The 22,305-nt window shown below is 36.2% G+C and overlaps 1 protein-coding gene across 3 annotated transcripts in view; it reads left to right on the top strand.

Moving 5' to 3' along the window:
* Positions 1-19,964, top strand: part of nrf1 (nuclear respiratory factor 1) — a 43,170-nt gene extending 23,206 nt beyond the window's left edge. For all 3 annotated transcript variants that reach the window (XM_027031356.3, XM_027031357.3, XM_027031355.3), the window contains 9 exons: positions 4,275-4,389; positions 4,505-4,631; positions 4,713-4,856; positions 9,853-10,011; positions 10,240-10,446; positions 12,321-12,422; positions 13,135-13,292; positions 13,925-14,049; positions 17,138-19,964. In XM_027031356.3, the coding sequence (XP_026887157.1) occupies positions 4,275-4,389; positions 4,505-4,631; positions 4,713-4,856; positions 9,853-10,011; positions 10,240-10,446; positions 12,321-12,422; positions 13,135-13,292; positions 13,925-14,049; positions 17,138-17,298 (1,298 nt within the window). In that variant the 3' untranslated portion in view covers positions 17,299-19,964. The remainder of the gene's footprint in view (positions 1-4,274; positions 4,390-4,504; positions 4,632-4,712; positions 4,857-9,852; positions 10,012-10,239; positions 10,447-12,320; positions 12,423-13,134; positions 13,293-13,924; positions 14,050-17,137) is intronic.
* Positions 19,965-22,305: the final 2,341 nt, after the last annotated feature.

The raw sequence follows: 22,305 nt of genomic DNA, 5'->3' as shown, positions 1-22,305 counted from the left end.
ACAATTTAGTGGTGTCTAGCATGGATTGCGATGTTTGCATCACAAATCAATGGATGTTTCCATTCACTGTTGGAAAAATTGGCAAACCTGTTACAAATTGTATAAATTAACATTTGTGCATTAGAGAAAAGCATACAATTTCTTTACGCTATTACAGCATTTAGAGTATTACAATATTATTTTGCCCAGCACAACCTTTTAGGCTAATAGCAATGAAGCTAATTTTGTTTAGCCTTTAACAATGAAGCTATAATGAAAACTAATATTGTCTTATAGTAAGTTATTGAACACTGATGTTTTAGCAAAAAATAAATAAATTGCACACTCGATGTATAGTGACTGACTTTGTGTGTATTTGTAGACGATTTTGGGCACTTTGGAGATGTCTAGGAAAATAGTGGAAAATAATGTGTAGCTCCCGAGTATTTACATGTATATGCTCAAAACTGTACACTTTATTCGACAAGACCCTAGTGAATAAGGAAATGTAGAGCATTTACGGCATTTAGCAGATGCTCTTATCCAGTATTTTGTCGTTTACTCATAGAATACATCCTAGCCAGTACAGCAGGTTAGAGTCCAATATACCAGTGATCTAGAATACCATACACAAATACACATTATAAACTCCACAAATAAAAGCTGCTTTTTGTATTTATTTTTTTTTTCCCCCCCCATTTTCTTCTGTATTAGATGAGCTCAAATGGAACCGAAATGATGCGGGGGGGCCTGGATGTGAATGAATGTCTTGGCCCAAGTGTCTACGTTACTGTGAATCCTGAATGATCATTCTGCTATATGTGCAATTTCAGATAACTGGTGTTACAGTGAACAAGTACAAATCATTAAAAAAATTAGCATAAAGTTGGAGTTGCACTTAGGGATTAAAACTATGGTTAATTACCACACTTTGAAAAACTCACATTAAATACTGTGCAGCACCAACCAAAGTTGGCATAGATTATTCAGCCTTCTAAAATGACTGTGTGGTCATGTGACTCTGGAATGTGGGATAATGTCATGTTTTTCTTCACATCTTCCTTAACCCTTTGATGTCTAAGGGCATTTTCTGTTTTTTCATATTTTCTTAAATTGAATTTTAAGGTTCTTGCTTAGCATGATACCTATATGTTTCATATCAAAATGTTCAAACCAATCTCAGCTCTCTTTGTAATGAGGTACCATATGACCTAGAGCACTGCATAAACAAATGCTAAATTTGTGCTCTAGGTCTTATGCTAAAATATGAGGTCCAAGTTTACAAATGTATTATACTTCATGTGAAAACATACCTTTACTCATGTGAACCAACTACAGTGGTGTGAAAGTGTTTGCCCCCTTCCTGATTTTTTTTTTTTGCATGTTTGTCACACTTTAAATGTTTCAGATCATCAAACAAATTGAAATATTAGACAAAAATAACAAGTAAACACAAAATGCAGTTTTTAAATGAAGGTTTTTAATAAGGGGAAAAAAATAATAATCAAAACCTAAATGGCCCTGTGTGGAAAGTGATTGCCCCCTAAACCTAATAACTGGTTGGGGCACCCTTAGCTGCAACAATTGCAATCAAATGTTTGCCAGTTATCACAATTAGTCTTTTACAGCGCTGTGGAGGAATTTTGGCCCACTCATCTTTGCAGAATTGTTGGAATTTGGCCACATTGGAGGGTTTTCTAGCATGAACGGCCTTTAAGGTCATGCCACAGCATCTCAATTAGATTCAGAACAGGACTTTGACTAGGCTACTCAAGTCTTTTTTTTTTTTTTTTTTTTTAAGCCATTCAGAGGTGGACTTGCTGGTGTGTTTTGGATCATTGTCCTGCTGCAGAACCCAAGTGTGCTTCAGCTTGAGCTCATGAACAGATGACTAGATATTCTCCTTCAGGATTTTTTGGTAGACAGCAGAATTCATGGTTCTATTTGCCACATCAAGTCTTCCAGGTCCTGAAGTAGCAAAAACAGCCCCAGACCATCACACTACCACCACCATATTTTGCTGTTCCTTTTCTGAAATGCTGTTACTTTTATGCCAGATGTAATGGGACATACACCTTCCAAAAAGTTCAACTTTTGTCTCGTCAGTCCACAGAGTATTTTCCCAAGTCTTGGGGATCATCAAGATGTTTTCTGGCAAAACTGAGACGAGCCTTTATGTTCTTTTTGCTCAGCAGTGGTTTTTGTCTTGGAGCTCTGCCATACAGTTAATTTTTGTCCAGTCTCTTTCTTATGGTGGAGTAATGAACACTGACCTTAACTGAGGCAAGGGAGGCCTACAGTTCTTTGATTGTTGTTGTGAAGTCCTTTGTGACCTCTTGGATGAGTCGTCGCTGCGCTCTTGGGGTAATTTTGGTCGGCTGGACACTCCTGGGTAGGTTCACCACTGTTCCATGTTTTCACCATTTGTGGATGGCTCTCACTGTGGTTCTCTGGAGTCCAAAAACTTTAGAAATGGCTTTATAACCTTTTCCAGACTGATGGATCTCAATTACTTTATATCTTTTTTGTTCCTGAATTTCTTTGGGTTGTAGCATGCCATCTAGCTTTTGAGGATCTTTTGGTCTACTTCACTTTGTCAGGCAGGTCCTATTTAAGTGATTTCTTGATTGAGAACAGGTGTGGCACTAATCAGGCCTGGGTGTGGCTAGAGAAATTGAACTGAGCTTTCCAAAGATGTGATTAAACTCACTTTTTCACCCCTTTAATAATAATAACCTTCATTTTAAAAAACTGCATTATGTGTTTATTTGTGTTATCTTTGTCTAATATTTAAATTTGTTTGATGATCTGAAACATTTAAGTGTGACAAACATGCAAAAAAAAAGATATCAAGAAGGGGGCAAACATTTTTTCACACCACTGTATTTTCATGTTTGAAATATGTTTATCCAAGTGTTTTGATTCACAAAAGTAGTGAAATATATGAATATATATGAAAATATATATATAAAATATAAAAAGTAAAGTATGAGAGAACAGGAGAGAAATTCAAAATTGTAGTATACAGTTTCCAGAACAACAGAATATTTTTGATGTCATGTACTCTTCTGTATTTGTTAGTTGTTGGGCTCTTTACAATTACTATCACTCTTAAATCTTTTTTTTTTTTTTTTTTTTTTTTTTTTTTTAAATCAGGAAGTTGGTCACATCAACACAGAAACTGACACATACATGAGAGTATGATGTTGACTGCCACATTTGAGCCAGACTGGATATTTGGAGGCTCTGTGGTGCACAATTACCTACAATGCACACCATCACTGGCTTTGTGTTTTCAAATATAAATAGCCAGAAATCAGAAATTTTCAGACAGATCAGCCATGGGGCATACAAGGAAAAAAAAAAAACGTTTCTCTGAACTTGGTAAAAAATGAAAAATCTTTGTTTCAATAAAGCAGTAGCGAAGTACACCAGTGTACTACACCAGAGCTGAATGGCTAGTAATAAAACACCATATAATCATTTAAAAATACTACCTCTGACCTGACTAAGCTCATCATGTTAAGGATGCAGCATTAATTGAGTATTAATTGACATTAATTGACCAGTGGTAGTGGAGTAAATAAAAATATATAGTTCTATCTGTGATTGCACAATGGAAATAGTTCTGACACCTTCATAACTAAGCCAGTTCGCTTTGTCTCTGATGGTTGTTGATCCCTAATTAGTTAATTACATCTTCTGGCCCCACAGCAAGGGCTGCCTTCCTGATTTGCTTTTTCATGTTCCCCAATTCAAAGAACACACCCTAATTTGGATATTTTATTATGATAATGATCACATTGTGTGCAGCTGGGTAAGCCAGTCACCTTTGGGTACCAGGAGGTTCAACAGGGCAGTTACCTGTTTTGTGTGTAATCAATGGTGTCATCTTTTTCAACCCTGTTACCAAATATGTCACAATATAATTCATGGTATAAAGTTTCAATTTAACTGCATAGTGTTGAACTTCACTATTAAAAAAAAAATTGTAATTCAGGCATCACAATAATGTATTAATATTTGGGAACACAGTCTACATATTTATTTTTGTTCCTATTTTTAATCATGTATACAATTTTCACACTAGTCTGTTTTTGCTAAAATTAATACAAATAAAAATGTTAGTGCTATGTGTAATAGCACATGTATTAACTTATTAAAAATATTCATATCTGAAAAGTGTAATGTCTCTGATGGATTTTTGTAGTTAATATGATGTTACAAAAATTAATTATTACTTTGGATGAAACTTCTAAATAGCTATTGTTATTGCCCTTAAATTAACCCTGCAGGACCAGTTGGCATGGCAGCAGCTGCTGCTGTGGCAACAGGAAAAAAACGCAAAAGACCGCACATCTTTGAGTCAAATCCATCAATACGTAAAAGACAACAGACTCGCCTGCTCAGGTGAGTATAATGCATTACACTTTATAATTGTATGATTGACTGAGGTTGTGATCCCCAAATTCCATATTATCTTCGAATGCAGCATTGAAAGCTTAAAGAAAGATCTTGTCTCTAGAAAGCTGAGAGCTACACTGGATGAATATACAACAAGAGTTGGCCAGCAGGCAATTGTTCTTTGCATCTCCCCCTCAAAGCCCAATGCTGTGTTTAAGGTCTTTGGTGCTGCTCCACTTGAGAATGTGGTAAGTGCATCTCTTATTTGCCTTAATGCTCATTTTCAATTTAAAAGTACAATTTACTGTCCTTATATCTCTTTCTCTCAGGTCAGGAAGTACAAGAGTATGATTCTTGAGGACTTGGAAAATGCCTTGGCTGAGCACGCACCCCCTGGTGGTGGGGACCTGAGCTCTGAACTCCCTCCACTTACCATTGATGGTATTCCAGTGTCTGTGGACAAAATGACACAGGTAGGTTACAGCCAATAGATGGCACCAAAAGGCAGATATTTGTTTCTCATATGCTAAATGGAAAATTCCAGTTTCTGAGCTATTCCTTTATTAATGAAATGTAGTAACACAGACTGTTTCAGATAAAAGATGTGTCTAAAAGTGCAATAAACATATACATTTTTACATTACCTTACACAGCATGTGTCTAAACTGAACATTTCAAGTCACCTTTGCGCATTGTGAGTTCTCCACTTTTGACACTTGCTATTTGTATACATAGTCTGGTTAAATCTGAAGCTGGAAAAATTATAGAGAAGACTTTTAAATTTAAGTCTTCTATGTTTTTTGTTATTTAAAGTTACTTATAAGGTAGCTGATGTCTGTTACTGATGAGAAAAATGGGTTGACGTTAGTGAGAATGGCACACCTTTCTGGTCTAGTAGAAAATCAAACCTGTGCAGGGATCAGCATAAGATGAGCATCTTTCTTTTTCCTGTGTGCACATGCGTGCTTGAGTGCGTGTGTACATGTGCAATTATCCAGCTCATCAGGGACAAGCACTGAGGTTTCTGATTGGCTCCCAGGAGGATTAAGAGCACAGGGATGGAGGAGGCAGCTGAGTGGAGTGTTTGGGTCATGTAATTAGGCCATCTGCACAGACACCAGACGTGGGCAGAGGCACAGGAAGATGGCTGTAGGGCTTCATTTTTTCCTCAGATTTCATTGACTGAATCAAAAAACAGATGGCCGACAGTGGTAACTGCATGTTTAAGATGCAAAATTCTGTTAAAACATCTTGCTGCAAACTACCTTTTTGATGTCACCAGTTACTCTAACAATTTAATAAAGATGCATGTCTGTTGCTGTATTACTAAATAGAAGGGACAGGCTTGTGGGGGAGTGGTTTATTTCTTTAGAGCCAGATTTAGCCTGTGATGTCAAGTCTAACAGGCAGCATCTGTGATGCAATATAATCCTCATCATGTCTGAGAATAGAAGATATCAGGGACACTGATTTTGACCAGTTAACCCAGTTAAACCCTTCCCCTTGTTGCTGCTTCTTTAGTGACCAGTCATTGGATCTGGCTTAGTAGATGGAATAATATGAATATACCAGTATTTCATTTTTATATATTGATATAGGTGTTTACTGAAGCGAGAAGGTTTATGGTAAATTATTCATGTTCTGTTCATGTTCAGTCTGTTTATTGAAGTTATCTTCTACAGGATGCAAAATACTTCACAATAGGCATGAGGTTTATTTACACTTCTCAAGTTGTGACTCTTCTGGAATCACTCACATCTCATTTTGTGACTTTTCATACAAGTTTGTTTCCTTCATTAACTTGAAAGTGTCTTTAGGTGTATTATTGAGCTCACAGTTAATACTGTGGAACATCTGATTCTCCACTAGCTAACATGGAACTGTAAAACAGCATCTGAAATTTGCAGCAAGGTTAGTGACTCTTAAAAGCACGTCTGTTGGCTACCATGAGCAAGTCCTTTTGCTTTATATCTGTCTGTGGTGTGTGCTCTTCCGATGACCTTGGTGTGGTAAATATCCACCAGAGATGTCAAGGCTGCTCCTGTGGTGGTTCTGGCCAACTTCACCACACTCTGGAGAGCCTTTTGGTCCTATGCAGAACAATTCCCACACCAGACTGTGATGCTTCTGTTGAGAATGGTCTTTATCATGTGGTACCCCTGTATAAGTTGCTAAGGATTTTAGCTAACCTTTTCAGGAAGTACAAACATTACTGTGTCTTCTTTACCATATGATATGTGTTGTGTGAGATGTGAGCTGTCTTCAGCCTCTCCACCTCATCTATGTGCAGTGATGTGTGATACTCCCTCCTCATTGGATCAACAATCATGTCCTGTGTAGTTGGTATGTAAGGAAAGATTAAATATCAACCTGGCACCATGTCCTGGTATCATGCCTCCAGATCCGTCACCTCCCTGTTGCATCATCATCAGTAATCGAGTCAAGTGACTATAGCATCATCAGCAAATTTAGTGATACGGGATTTGTTCTTTACGTTAAGAGTTCAGAGCATGGGACCCAGCACACAGCCCTGGGGGAGTTCACTGTGTTTATGCTTTCTGTACTTGATGTACAGTTGCTGATTCTGACAGACTGCAGACTTCCTGTTAGAAAGTTCAGGACCCAGTTGCAGAGCGTAGTCGGGAAGTCCAAGCATGTGGAGCTTCTTGGTCAGTTTAGGTAGTATGACAGTTTTGCTGCTTAACTGTAGTTGATTAATCAAGCCACTTATGACTGATGCATCAAATGTTACAATTATGTTTTTGCAGTCTTTTCAGCAATATACCTGAATGTCTCAGCTGATGCCACAGTAGAAATGTCCTGAATATTTTTAATCAACTGGTCAATGTACCTTCAGCATGAAATATATTTTCTAATTTAAGCAACACTGAAGCAGTTTTTCTGTTTTTCAAAGCAAAATTTGGAAAGTAATCATTTTCTTTAATTGATGGCAAATATTTGCACATTGCGAATTATAGTGCTGTCATCAACATTTCAGTTTACACTCCTCTGTATGTTGATGTTTATAATCAGTGAGAGAAACCTTCTACTTTTTTGGGCAACAAAAATGCCATAGACATTTGTTTGAAAATTGCAGTGGGTTAAATACACAGACAACAGTTTCTAGACTCTTTAGATGCTTTCTAAGATGGGCAAGTTTTTTTTTTGTTTTTTTTTTTTGTTTTTTTTCCCTGGAGCCACAATTCTGATGTTAAAATGAAAGGGCTTATCATATTTGTTTCATGTGTGAAGTGCTATCTTGACAAATGTGAATAAAATGCACTCATTATCTTAAAAGAGCAAGGGCAAGCAGAATAAAGGCATGGTTGAGACTGATAAGTCATAGTGTAATCAATGATTTAAGAGGGCTCCTTTTTCCAGAAACAACAGTGTTGCAAAATGTGCACAGCTATCCCATGAGCACTAGAAAAGAACAAAGAAAGGTGTTGGCTCTGAAAATTCAGAAAAATGTCAAATTATACATGTAAGTTTTCTAAACAAATTTTGATCCAACAAAGCCAGTTAAATGTTTTTAAAGAAGATTAACTTTGTATGCTGAAGAATAATATTTGTTAATGCTCTAAAGGTGATTTTGAAAAGTCAGATTCAAAAGGAATTGGTAAACAAAAAGATCACAACTACAGTAGAACAGTGAACTTCTATTTTTATAATATACATAGACATATACAAAGTTACTCTATATTAAAATTATATTGAAAAACAGGTAAATGTTGAAATGCTTGCTGTGAGCTTGGTTACTTTCCAGTGTGCAGTAAAATTGCAACAAAACGCATCTAAATTTAGTCAAACTAAGGGGAATTTGTCTACTCAGCCAGGCATAGCAAAGGTTTGTTTTATCTTGCAGTCTTCCAGGACTTAATCCAAGCAATTGTTGAGGCAGGCTAAGATTACACAGGTCTCTTCATGAGTATAATGTAAGCATTAAAACAAATATACATTATTAGATGTACAGGAATGTGTTTTAATATGTTGTGAAGGAAAATGGCTAACTGATGTTATGGATGGTTAACTAACCTTATGCTAATTATTGCTATCTTAACGTTAGCTACTTGCATAGCATAGATAAGTTAACTTATTGACCACAGCATTTGCCCTATAAATTTAATGAACTGCGTTCAAAGGTGCTACTTGTGCCCTAAAGATAAAACTGACAGTCATACCTGAAATAATAATTGGCTAGCAAGTTGTTTTATTTATATGATCTGAGAAAGTGCTCTGAAGTTCAGTTCTGTATGAAGCTGTAAAATGGAATAGGCATGAAAATGTCTCATGAAGGATGTCCTGAACTCAGATTTAAAAATGGGTTAAACTTGTATTCGACTGGACATTTGAAATTACTCTCAATTATGCTTTCATTCAACATGTTTTTCTGAGTTTAGAACTAAAAACTAATACCGACTACTTTATTAAACTAACTGATTTATGTTAAGTAAAGCTTAACAACTTAAAGGTTTAAAGTAGGTTTTCAATTTCATAAGTATGGCTTGTATCTAAGGATAAACTTTTTTTCAGCGTGTACTGGTGATGCTTTCCTCAGAAAATAAATTGCACTTCTGTCACTGTGACACAGTATTGTTAACAGCTATCCATAGGCCAAGCTCTTTTTTTCCCAGGTTCCAAAAGAGTAGAGGTTCTAATGGGTAGAGACCATAAGATGTAAGAACATAAGATGTAAAAACACTAAATTTGCTTGGCAAAAGTATCATCACCCTGAGGAAACTGAGGATACACTGGTTGGCATGCTTCTTTTCCCCCCAGGCTTTGCATCCAAACTTTAAAAGCATTCACAAGATCCAATAATTTCTTCCATATATTGAGCTAATTTACCTAAATTTACCTAAACTTCCTTTTCTCACTGAGACCTAGGTATTTGTGGCCCATTGCAAAATTAGTCTTAAAATTTATATTAAAGCTGAACTTCAGGAATGATCAGCAATATGACATTTATAAACAATATTGATACATGGAACAACTCTATTATTCAGAGGTAGAACTTGGGATAGCTGTTATTCACTCATGAATGCCTGGCACAAAGTTGAGGTAGCCAGTAAATTTGTCACACACCTTTTAAAACATTCTACTAAAATATAAATCTGTTTATCAGCATCTGTTTTGTCTGATCAAACTGAAATGTGGTTTTCAGCGTCTCCTGTGCTGGCTTGTAATGGGTTTTCTAAAGGTAACTTAGTATTTTGAAAATGATAGCCACTATAAGCTAGTCAGGATTCAGAAAGCATTTGATAGGCTAACTGTTGTTTCTCTGTCTACACTCATCTGATTCATAAAATTTTGAATTTATTGTCTATTGGAAGATATTTCTCATGGTGTACTCATTACTAGTAGTGATTCATTACTAGTAGTGATGAATTCAGTTAAGTTCTGTGTTTTGCAAATAACATTTCTACAGTCATTAAACTGAGTTTGTGCCTGTTGATTACCTCTCCTCAGGCCCAGCTGCGAGCTTTTATTCCTGAGATGCTGAAGTACTCAACGGGCCGGGGGAAGCCTGGCTGGGGTAAGGAGAGCTGCAAGCCGGTCTGGTGGCCAGAGGACATTCCCTGGGCTAATGTGCGAAGTGATGTACGCACAGAGGACCAGAAACAGCGGGTATGGTCACTGTAATTCCTGTTCGCAGTTAGAGGTTTAAATCTCATACCTCATTATTTAGATGCAGAGATTCTTTCTGAGAGATTTTTTATAATTTGATAAGGTTAAAAATGAAACATTAAGACTGATCTGTAGTTTGCCCTTCTGTTAAAAAGGCTTGCCCAAGAAATATCACACCCATATTGCATCATAGCATCTCATTTGTGAGTGTACCCCTTTTGAAAACAGGTGTCATGGACGCAGGCCCTGAGGACTATTGTTAAGAACTGCTACAAGCAGCATGGTAGAGAGGATCTACTCTATGCTTTTGAGGACCAGCAGGTCAACCCTCAACAGGTTGCTGCAGCAGCTACACATAGCATTGCACATTTAGTGCCCTCACAAACAGTGGTACAGACGATCAGCAATCCTGATGGAACTGTCTCACTTATACAGGTGAGCTTGTTGGGGCCCTTCAGAACATGTATGGTCTTTAGTATCTTTTATAGAAATATCTGGACTTCAGTGCAGATACTTCTTCCTTCTTTTTTTATTTTTTTATTTTTTCTCCTGCTTTTTCTACCTATTTTATTTATAGCCAATTCCCAGCTGTCAGGTAATTCCATATCACACAACAGCTGCCAACCAGGGAAGGCGAAAACTATCAGAAGTTTTCATCCGAGGCACATGCAGCCAATGACAGCATCTTTTTGAGCTGCGGCTCGTAACGTCAGGGGTGGCATAAGGCTCTTTAGGATAGCGCTATCCAGCCACTTCTGATGCATGAGCTCAGGATTAGACTGTTTCTGTAATAGATAGGAGAGAGAGAGTACACAACCTCTTGAAAAAGACACCTAGGCATGCCTACTTTCACTGGACTGCCATCCACTACGTAGCATTTTTCATGTGCCAGCAGTATATCTAAGATGCTTGGAAATCTCTAAAGGAAGCATTGAATTTGAATTGTCCTGTGTGTCTTACTGGTCTTACTGTCAGAAATATGTTTGAAAATATGTATGAAAATATTTCTAGAGGCTTGCTATCTTGCTGCATAGAGTGCCAAAATACTACCAAGTCAGAATTATTTATATAGTGATTTTACAACACACATTGTCACAAAGCAACTTTACCTGCTTTGTGTGTGGGTCCAGATCCCTAATGAGTAAACCACTTTTTGCCTTGAATATGCTGCTTTTAGCAATGGCTAACAATACATAGTAAAGTACAGTGCATATAATAAGTATTTCTCCCTGAAATGCTTGACTATGGTATCTGAGAAATAATTGATATGACTGATCTTTCATGTTGCATAATACATGTGCCTGTTTATAGTTGCTCATGTTTGCAGGTCCTAAGCAAGCCAATGTTTTGTTTTGTTTTGTTTTTTTCATTCACATGAAATGTGTCCTCATATATAGTGATGATGATAACAGTAAATATCATTTTGAGACCCATTGCACATGCTGCTTTCAGCAATTGGTCTTGGTTAGTCAGCTAGGCAGTCCAGGAATATTAACAATAAACTTATGTAGCACCGTTGAAGAATTTGTTTATTTCATTCATTCATTAAAATGCAGCTCAAAGTGCTCCACAGTATGTATTTACTATATTTGCAGGAATAATTTAAAATGAAATAACATAAAGAATAAAAAGTGAAAGAATAATAAGTTAAAATTTAAAGGTATAAAATGAATGATGGCATTACTGTAGTCTAACTGAAGGATCCATAAAATCACGAATCATTGTTTAGCATCTTGAATTGTGAGGTCTAATTGATGCTATGGTTCAGTGGAAATAAAGCAGTTTTAGTGCCTTTATTACTGTGATCATGGATTGCCTCTTGGGATATTTTAAAATTTCCATACACTGAAGGTGCTTTTGCTCAGATTTTGTGTGTGTGTGAGAATGGGTTTACATATGGCAGACATATAAATCAATGTGATCCACCCCACATTTTTTTTTATTCATAAATTTTTAATTTTAAAAGCAAATGTAAATAATAATAGGTAATTAATTATCAAGTCTCTTCATTCTGTCTTAAAATGCATGCAATATATGAACTCACAAAAGTAACAAGGCATTAGATAAATGTAGTGGTGTCAGAATTAAGATGTATTTTAATCATTTCAGTATAATGTAATAAAATGTAATAAAAAAACAATCCAAAATTGTAAACAGTCAAGTAAAGTAAAATATTCAGTATGGTATTTAGGCTTGTAGTGGAGTCCCCAAATCTCGGTACCCTAATTCCTAGTCTTCACAGATTTATTAAAGATTACATTTGATAAACTTGTCAGCATCGCATTTAGATGTTGTTATTTACCTAACAGGTGGGCACTGGAGCAACTGTCGCCACACTCACTGATGCATCAGAATTGCCAGGCACCGTTACTGTTGCCCAGGTCAACTATTCAACAGTGACAGATGGGGAGGTAAGAAGAGAAAGAAGGAAAAAAAAAAACAGATACACATGCAATAATAAACTTTATTTATATACCCCTCTTAGTTTACAAAGTGATTTACAGAGAAGTCAAAATTAAAAGAAATTAAATAGTTTAAAATACAGTGAAGGAAAAATTAAAGGAATGAATAGTATAAATGAAGTCAATTTAAAAATAATTTAAAATTAAAAGGAGGAAAATGGATTCAGTAGTTTAAAGAATTTAAAAGAATACAAGAAATTAAGAGACTTTGGCAAATGAGTAGTTTAAAATTGGACATTAATTTAATAATGAGTTAATATATAGGTCATGTAGAATCACATTTCCACGCATTAAGGAAATAAAAATGAAGTTGTAATTTAAAAACAAGGTGCAAATTTAAGAGTATGGCAAATGTAAAAGAAACATACATGGTTGATGGCATACCCTGGAGTCTATTGTACAGTCTCCTCTAATTCCCTGAGAGGGTACTTTCTTCTCTCAATCACTGAGAGGATATTGTTCTTTACAAAATTGCAAATATCTATACCTAAAACAGTCATCTCTCAATCGTTGAGAGGATATTAGACTTTACTCAAAGCCTGAAACAGTCCTATAAACAGAATCTTCTCTCAATACATGTGTTCCATCATAGGCATATCCTCACTCAAACTTGTAGATCTGGTGACCATTTGCAGTGATTTTTGTTTTCTCTTGCTTTCAGGTTGAGCAGAACTGGGCAACACTGCAGGGAGGTGAGATGACTATCCAAACCACACAGGCGTCTGAGGCCACTCAAGCAGTGGCTTCCTTAGCAGAGGCTGCTGTTGCTGCTTCCCAGGAGATACAGCCAGGAGCAACAGTCACCATGGCGCTTAATAGGTAAACAAGGGATGAACTGCTGGGTTTTTTTTGGGGGGGGGGGGTTAAAGCAAAATGTGACTAAGGGAAATAAAGAAGGCTTTGTAAAATATGAAACTGCACTGGTCCCTAGCACAGTCATATTCCCAGATGTATTTCTTTAGAGACCTGTTACATGGGATCACATGGCTCATTTACATCTTGTTTATCACAGGTAAGCAGTAATAGAGAACAGACAGCAGCACTACTACTGGAACATTCTGTTCCTATTCCCCCTCCCCCAACCCAATTAGGCTGAGGATCCATTATCCTCTATGGTTTGGGCACACATGAGTGAATGTACTGAAGACGATAGTGGTCAGTAGGGATGGTTGTAGCAAAGATCCATCCAACAGAGGGCAGTGTACACTGGTTAGTGTGTCAGATAAGGATCTCTTTATTTGTTTTATAGAGCTTATCTAGTAATCATAAAGAGCCAGAAGAAAACCATCAGGGCATTAGACAAAAGACCACTGAATGAACTGAATTAAAAAACTTGCTAAAGTACATTATTAAGATTTATTTTTATTAGTTTTATTTATGTTTTGATAAAAGCTGGGGGGAATAAAACTGCTGTCTCTGAAAATCAGCATAATGTATGTATATGTTAACAGTGAGGCAGCCGCCCATGCAGTGGCAACGCTGGCAGAGGCTACGCTTCAGGGAGGTGGGCAGATCGTTCTGGCAGGAGAGACAGCAGCTGCAGTAGGAGCTCTGACTGGAGTGCAAGATGCCAATGGTATAACCCTTATCATATTGTACCTTCTTACTTAAACTTTTAATATAATAGGTTAATATTTTACGCACTCCACCTTTTCCTTTTAAGGATATTTTATGGTAATTGCTTTAGTCTTTTGTTTTTGCAACTGCCATTTTGATACTAATATAAAATTAAGCTGTTTTGTCATGGAAAATATCAGACAAGTATGACAGAATAATAATAAACAATTAGTAAAGTAGATTATTCTTACATCAATCACATAGTTACTGGATTTACACTAAATATGCATATAATGTTTATTACCTTTTTAGGCAAATCTGATTTTTTTTTCTTTTTTCTATAGCTATTTGAATTATTGTCTTAACAATTTAATGGATCAATATTTTCTGTCTTGTATGATATGCCACAGTATTTAGTAGTCAAGGGTGGCATAAGTAATATTCTTGCAACATGCTGAAATATACTTTTACTTGGATTAGAAGTATTAGAGAAATCTATTATCTTTACACAACAATAATAAAAGGTACCATACAGATACTGTAACAATAGTAAGCCATGTTTACATACATCAATACATATTTTGTATATAGAATATGTATTATAAGATCATACAGGAGTAGAGAGAGTAAGTATGCAAGCTAGTCTGTAATAATCCTTTGGGTGTTCCTAGGACAGATGGTGTGCATGTGTGACCTATGTTATCCATTCCAGCCTCCATATTTCTCACTAATCCATGTTTTGCCACAACTGTGATGTACTGTCTGTGTACTGTGTTGCATCATTATTCCATAGGTGTGGTTTATACCTACATGTTTGATGAAGAAGTCATACATGTACCATACATGTCTAAAAGTAAATCTATGTATGCCAGTGGTAAGAAAAAAAAAGTTTGTTAGTGTTCAAACATTTGCTTATTATCACAATTCAAATGGTTTTCTGATGGCATAACAGACATTAGTTACTATACTAGTTATTGCTAGCCTGCTGGAGTCCTGATGCACCCCACCCCCCACCAATCCATTGTAACCACAGGTGGCTGGCAGGTCCCTATGGGCCCTCTTAGAGGGCTTTGATCCTCTCCATTATCAGTGCATAGTCTAATCACAAGACCAGCTGTCAGCTAGCTTGAGCAAAGCAACCCTGGGAACACTTACACATACTCACACAGAGTATTTGTTAAGCATTAAATTTAATTTTGAGCTACACTGGATTAATTAAAATACTTCGAATAAAAAATATCTCCAAGACTGACTTAAGAATTAAGCAAGTGTATTCCCATATGATAAGATGCATAAAGAATTTTTTGCATAAATTAGTTTTAAGCAGAACATCCTTCAAATATCTTTGGGTAAACATGTAGGCAATGCTTGATTAGACCAAATAAAAATAGGTAGAACCTTTAGAATGGTTAAGTCTGGATGGGTGATTGAAGGGTATTGTAAAGACTCAGGATGTGCACCAGGTTTACATTATTGTATTATTTAAAATGTTTGATATTGTGTCTTTAAAAGGTTGAGAGCACAGTCAACAGCATATACTTTCCAGGCAGTCTGAGTTTATTGACCTACTCGATCAGTAAAATGGGCAGCTTTGAAGTGGTCTCCCTGAGGTGCCTAGGACTAATTTGTTTTATTTGGTGCCTCCTTCTCTGCCTTTCAGCAGTCCTCAATGTCATGGTGAATGTGGGGAAAATGGAGGTGCTTCACAACAAAATGATGCTTCACATAAACCACTAAAATCATACAGGCACTTTTTAATTAACATATCAGTGTAGCTTTTGTTGAATGTGGAGCCTGATCTGGCATGCATTGGAGATTCTGTGCTTACAGTCCTAAATAGAATTATGTAGTTAAATATTGGGCAAGAAATTTGGTCAAACCAAATGTTAGTGTTTTAAACATTTGTTTTTAATCAACTAAGATTATCGAATGAATTTATGAAGAGGGAATCTGAAAAGTAAAACTTACAAATCTAAGGATTATCTTAAACAGGACATTTCATATTAGATATGATGGAGAGAGGAAAGAACCAAGGGTTTTAAGAGCTGGGCGTGGACGGCTCAGTTGCCTCATTGTTTCACTGCAGTGCAGCACAGTAGCCCTGCCCATTTCCTTGTGTATTGCATCACCCCCTCTCTGCTCACTTCGCTGGCTCTCAACATGAACTGCAACTCACTCACAGATGCATACACAAACTCCCATCCTCTAATGGTCTCAGATAACCAGCTAACTGAAGGCCATTTTTGTTTATTGAGCCTGCTGTATGTCTTCAGTGTTTTCAAGTACTGTTCATGACCTAGAATAAAAAAAAAAAATGTTTAAAAAAATAAGTAGAGAACAACTTGACAGACAAAAAGTAATCAGTGTTAACGTGACAGAGCCAAAACTGAATTTTAACTCCACATTTGATGTTAATGACATGTTTGAATAAACTAGAAGTTTTTTTATATACTGTTCATTTGTATAATGATTTAAATTCTCAACATAGGGACTATTAAATGTAGATATTTATTTAGTAGTTTATATTGTCTGTTTATCCTTTTCAAAAATACTCTTGTGTGTTGCATACAGGATTGGCAAGCTTTTAATTCAATTGAAGCAATGAATAACAAAGGGGGAGGGGATAATATTTTAGTGAGAATAAAACCATTTTGTAAAAGTAACAAAGTCTTCAGTATTATTCTGTATTACAAGAATCATACAAGAATTATATCACAGGTCACAATGTCATCTTTATCCCAGGAAGCCTTCCCCCATTTTGTCCCTTTATTTGAAGCCATACTTTTGATTAGTGCACTGGAAAAAGCAGGTTAAGCAAAAGAATAACTTTTTTAAGAATAACTTTGTGATAAACCCCTGACTGTCTTAATTGTCTTAATCTATTTATTTATTCTGTCATATGTATAAGTAGAATATAGCCATTGTTATAATTAATGGAAAAATACTATAATTCATCTTGGTACAGATCTACATTATAATACATTTATAAAATATTGCAGTAATAGTGCTAGGATAGTATGTTTTATTTCAAAGTGACTTGCCATTTGATCTATGGAGGATCAGAGTACAGATTTATTTTTAACTGTTTCACTTTTTTCCCCCCTCAGGTTTAGTCCAGATTCCAGTCAGTATGTATCAGACTGTAGTTACCAGTTTGGCCCAAGGAAGTCGGCCTGTTCAGGTTGCCATGGCTCCTGTTGCCACACGCATTGACAACACTGTAACGTTGGATGGACAGGCTGTCGAGGTTGTGACATTAGAGCAGTGACAATATGTGGGGTAGGAAGTTCTGCTCTTCCATAAAGTGAAGCAACCACTGAGCGGTCTTCACATGTGTATAGTGAAAAATTTATATTTTTAACATCTGCAGGGGATGAAGTTATGAAGTTATCATTTTGTTGTTTACTTTGTAAAGATGTTTTTGTTTCATTTTTATTAATGTGATATGTTGCCTTTTTTTTCCCCTTCTGTTTTCTAGTAAAATAAATGGACCAAATTCAGTGTGGCAACAGCAGTACCTTAATAACACGTTTTTGTTTTTTGGTTTTTTTGGAGGGGGGGGGGGGTTTCTGCATTGTTAATATTGGTCTCTTTAGCCCCTTTAATTATTTTTTAAGATGTTTGATTTTCTCTCGTACATATTCTGACTTCCATAGAACTTATTTGTGCCATGTTCACATACATTTATTTTTTTTTAATGTTTCAGATTCTGTGTGATTTCCTTGCTTAACGATACAACTGATCTAGGTCACCAAATGCAAGTCTTCATTTTCACAAAGCTTACAGTAATGTCTGAATGTATCACAAACTAATCTCTAATCTAAAAAGTACTGTCTCTGAATTACAATTTAATAGGCCATTTTTATTGAATTCTGAATTCTTGAATTGAAATAATATGGGATATGAATCTGAAATAATTAGAAATTTGAAGTTAAGTTTGATTTACAAATTTTAAATCATTTTCCAACTATTTTGAATTTATACCAAATAGCAAAAATGATCATTTTACAGCAGTTGAATTCTTGTGTGTAAAGAATCTACTGATGAAGATTGTTGTGTGCAAAGAATCTACTGATGTTATTTGTATGTTTATCATACTAGACAGTAGGACATCCTATATTGCAGATTGCAGTTTGTCATAGAGCTCTCATGAATTTATTGAAACAAATGAACATAACGCACTGCAGTTTTTTAAGATGTATATTGGCAATATAAAGACATCAGTAACTTTTTTTTTTTGCTAGGTCAACAGTGTAATAATTAAAAATGCTTTAAAGATGTTTTCTAAAATAAATTAATGTAGAAAAAAATGTTTGCAACTGAAAAAAAATGTAAAAAAAGAAAAAGAAAAATACTACTATTAATCTGACACATGCAGAATATAATCTTTGGCAGTCTTGGAATTAAAAGGCTACTCTTCACAAATTGAAGAAATGCTTTTCATTTTTTTGACATTGCTTCTTTATATCATAAGGAATTTTACTTTTATTTTTTTTCTTTCGACTAAAGATGGATCTAGTAACTTGTACCAAGAAAGGCAAAATGCAGTGCAACAGTCCCCACTAACATCAAAGCAATCATAGATAGCTCCTTCTTTCTCATTTAGAACTAGGATCTATCTTTACCTTTCTTTATCTATTAAGCGATGATGGCTCCTATAACATTACAAAACATGATCCTCCCTGCCATGCTAAAGCCTATAATTAAAGCTAGTTTGTGGAAAATGGAAAAAAACATAAGTTCAATAATTCAGATTTTCACTTTGAAATTTTATAAAGTTTATAAATGCATTAGCACATCTTAATAAAAAAAATTACTGAGGTTAGCTGTAGAGATGGCAAAGTTATTTACATAGTTGAGGTTTCCATGTCAGTGATTCTCAGGTAATTGCATCTGGCAAGACATAACACACATGCATTACTAGTTCTAGTACCTTAGAAACGTACATTTTCTGAGGTTGGAACCTTCCTATAACCTTGTTCTATCTGAGTTCTTTGCCAGACTGTTTAAGATGGATTGAGAACTACAATACTATTTAGATTTGGATAGAGCTGTAATCCCAGTATACAAGTACATCTCAAATTGATGATATTGACCAATTATTTTTTCTTTTAAATAATAAATGTCACTTAAATGTTAAATAATAAAATAATACCCTTCCATTTTGCCCAAGTGCATAAACATAGTCCTGTACTAAATTACACAAGAATCTTATTCTCAATTAAATTCACTTATGGAAAATGCTAAGAATGTGGATTAGCGTTTGTTTTTGTGTTGTTGTTTTTAATTTATTAGAACAAAATCCATAACCACAAAGAATCAAAATAACAGGAGTTCTGTTTCAGAATCATGTTGGGGTTTTTTTGTTTGTTTGTTTTTTTTGTTGTTGTTTCTTTTGCTGCTCCTATATTGTAACTGACAAAAATGGCTTATACCTAGTGCCTCATACCTGAAGAGTTGTTCATAAATGGCATATATTGGATAAGTTGTGTAACATTTGATATTGCTTTGCAGTGACAAAACAGCATAATATGGAATAAATTATTGTTAGTTTTTGCAGTTCATTGCATTGCTTGCTATATACATATTTTAACATGGTAAAATGAAACAATTGTTCTTTTTTCCCTATTCTATGCGTTTAACATTATGTAATTACTTCAAAACACTGAAAGTCTCACGTATGTAAGAAGACTGCCATTAGCACTGAAAGACTGTTCACTGGAGTGGCTTGTGCTGCTGTGTCATTAGGGGAATGTAGGGCAGGAGTATTGATTGTATTAAGGCCTGGAGACACTAAGCTGTTTTGGGTTTTTTTGTTGTTGTTTGTTTGTTTTTTTGGGGGGGGGAGACTGGGTGTATGAGTGCCTCATAACCTGAAAAGACATGAAAACAGGGCAGTTGTTTATTATTAATAAAAAATAAGAAAGAAAACTGCGTTTGTCTCTATTGCAAGTATAATTACTGCACAAACACAGTAACTGCTGTTTATATTTGCAGACTTATCATGCTACATTAAAATTATGCTTATTTTTTCCTTCTTCATGTACAGCACTCATCATGACTTTGCTTGTCATATCTGCTTACTATGACTAGTTCATTTAAAGCAATATGCACCCTGGCTGGACCCAAGACTTCTCCAAAGGTCATTCCTCCAATGTTGAGCTGCACAGCCCTCTGGGGCATGGCTTTAATCTTTACTAATCGTTTGTTAATACACACCCCATCCTTCCATCCCTCCCACAGGTACAACCATGCACACAGATTGTCCTCCACATAGCTCTTACAGACATGCATTAGCTGCGGCCTTGCAGATTATCTTCTCTTTAATCCCAGTACCCCGTCTAGGAGTCCAAGGAGTGGTGTTTGATCCAGTGCATTTTGTGGGGCAATTTATGTTCAAAACAAATGAATTCTGACAATAACAATGATTGTTAAGAATAATTTGTCCAGACTACTACTGGTTCCTTTCATTTGTCAGTGGCATTTTCATATTGGAAAATATTGGTGAGTTCAGCAGGGCAGAATGCTGGTAGGTGACAACATATGTATATATGTTCCAGTAGCCCACTTTTCATCAGATTGCCCTGGTCCTCCATCATCTGACACACACCTTGTTGACCCGGGCGATGTCCAAGCCATTTTGACAGTGTGTTTCTAACTTTCATTGTCAGTGAGGTAGGTGGGTAAAGTAAAGGACCACACTAGAGACATCCTGTTTGGGATTTGAACCCCTGACCTCCCAAAGTCAGTGGTCAAACAGAAGTAGTGGAGAAAAGAGAACTGTTGGAATGCTACTACACAAGCAACCCCAGTGGAAGAGGGTATATGTAAAATAAGGCCAGATGGATTCCTTTATTTGGTCATGTATAATCCACATTTGTACCCTACAATGAAATGTTTCTCTTCACATATCTAGCTTCTTTGTGAGCTTGGGTCAGAGCACAGGGTTGACGCTACTTTCTGTTTTTGAAACTTTAATGCCAATACCACTGTTTCAGCATACTAGCCCCTACTGCTCTTCAGCTATTATGAATTTTTCCTTGGACTACATTCTACCTGGCAACCGGCAACTTCCATCAGATATCGAAAACTGTTATCATCACAAACTACATCCAAAGAACTACCAAAAACATAATGTTAACATTTTGCTTTTGTATTATGGCCACTTCTGTTCTCCTTCAGTGCACCAAGTGCAACATGTTTAGTTATTCATCTGTCGTTAGTGATAGTTTTAGTGTATTTTAATTGCTAGTCTAACAGAGAAGATTCAAGCGCTAGAAGTGTGCATCCAGACATTAGAATGTGTTAGACCTATTGAGGATCTAGAAGTACAAGCTCTGGATGCCTTAAGGGAACTTAGCAAGCCCTCACAGTGGTGCAAATGGGTGATGTTATGACAAAATAGTCAAGCTTCGCCCATTGGAGCACTACACTTCCCCAATTCATGTGTCCAATAGGTTTGTCCTACTCAGTGAGGCACCCGTTGAGAAGCCTGTTGAAAGAGCTCTGGTTATAGGGGACTCTATTTTGCAACATGTGAAATTGGCTAGATCTTTAGGGATACAGCAGCAGTAGTTAGCTAGGGGTCAGGGCACCGGACATTGTGGATAGTCTTAAAGTCTTCGGCAAGCATAGGTTCTTTAAGATAATTATTCACATAGGAGCTAACGATATATGCCTTTGCCAGTCAGAGATGAATAAAAATAATATTGAAGAGGTGTGTCAATTAGCAAAGGCAATGTCTGATGCTATAGTGTGTTCTGGTCCCATCCCATTGTGGTGTGGTGATATGATGTACAGCCAGTTATCTCCATTGAACTGCTGGATGTCCAAGTTGTGCTCACGAAACAATATGGAGCTTATAGATAATTGGAATACATTCGAGGGCAAGCCTGGCCTTTTGGGGTGGGATCCATCCTATCAGGGAGGGCATTCCGCTCCTTTCCTGTAGCATAAGCCATAGTCTTATGACAGACCTAGTTAACCTATGACAATCCAGAGTGGAGGTAAGGGAGCGGACAAAGATTTAACCCTGTCTCAGTAACCTAATTAGTATTAAAGTAACTGATTCACAGAACACTGCCTGCACCATTTATCTAAAGCTGGGTTTACTAAATGTTAGATCCCTAACATCTAAAGTGCTCATGATAAATGAAATCCTAACAGATCCTAGATTTAATGTACTTTGTCTAACAGAAGCCTGGATCAACTCAAATGAGTACATATCTTTAAATGAAGCATGTCATCCTGGCTATACTGCCCTCATCTAACTGGC

This window comes from Electrophorus electricus, chromosome 4, assembly GCF_041902795.1.
Source record: "Electrophorus electricus isolate QZ-2024a chromosome 4, ASM4190279v1, whole genome shotgun sequence".
Lineage (NCBI taxonomy): Eukaryota > Metazoa > Chordata > Actinopteri > Gymnotiformes > Gymnotidae > Electrophorus > Electrophorus electricus.
This window is presented reverse-complemented; position numbering and strand designations above follow the sequence as displayed.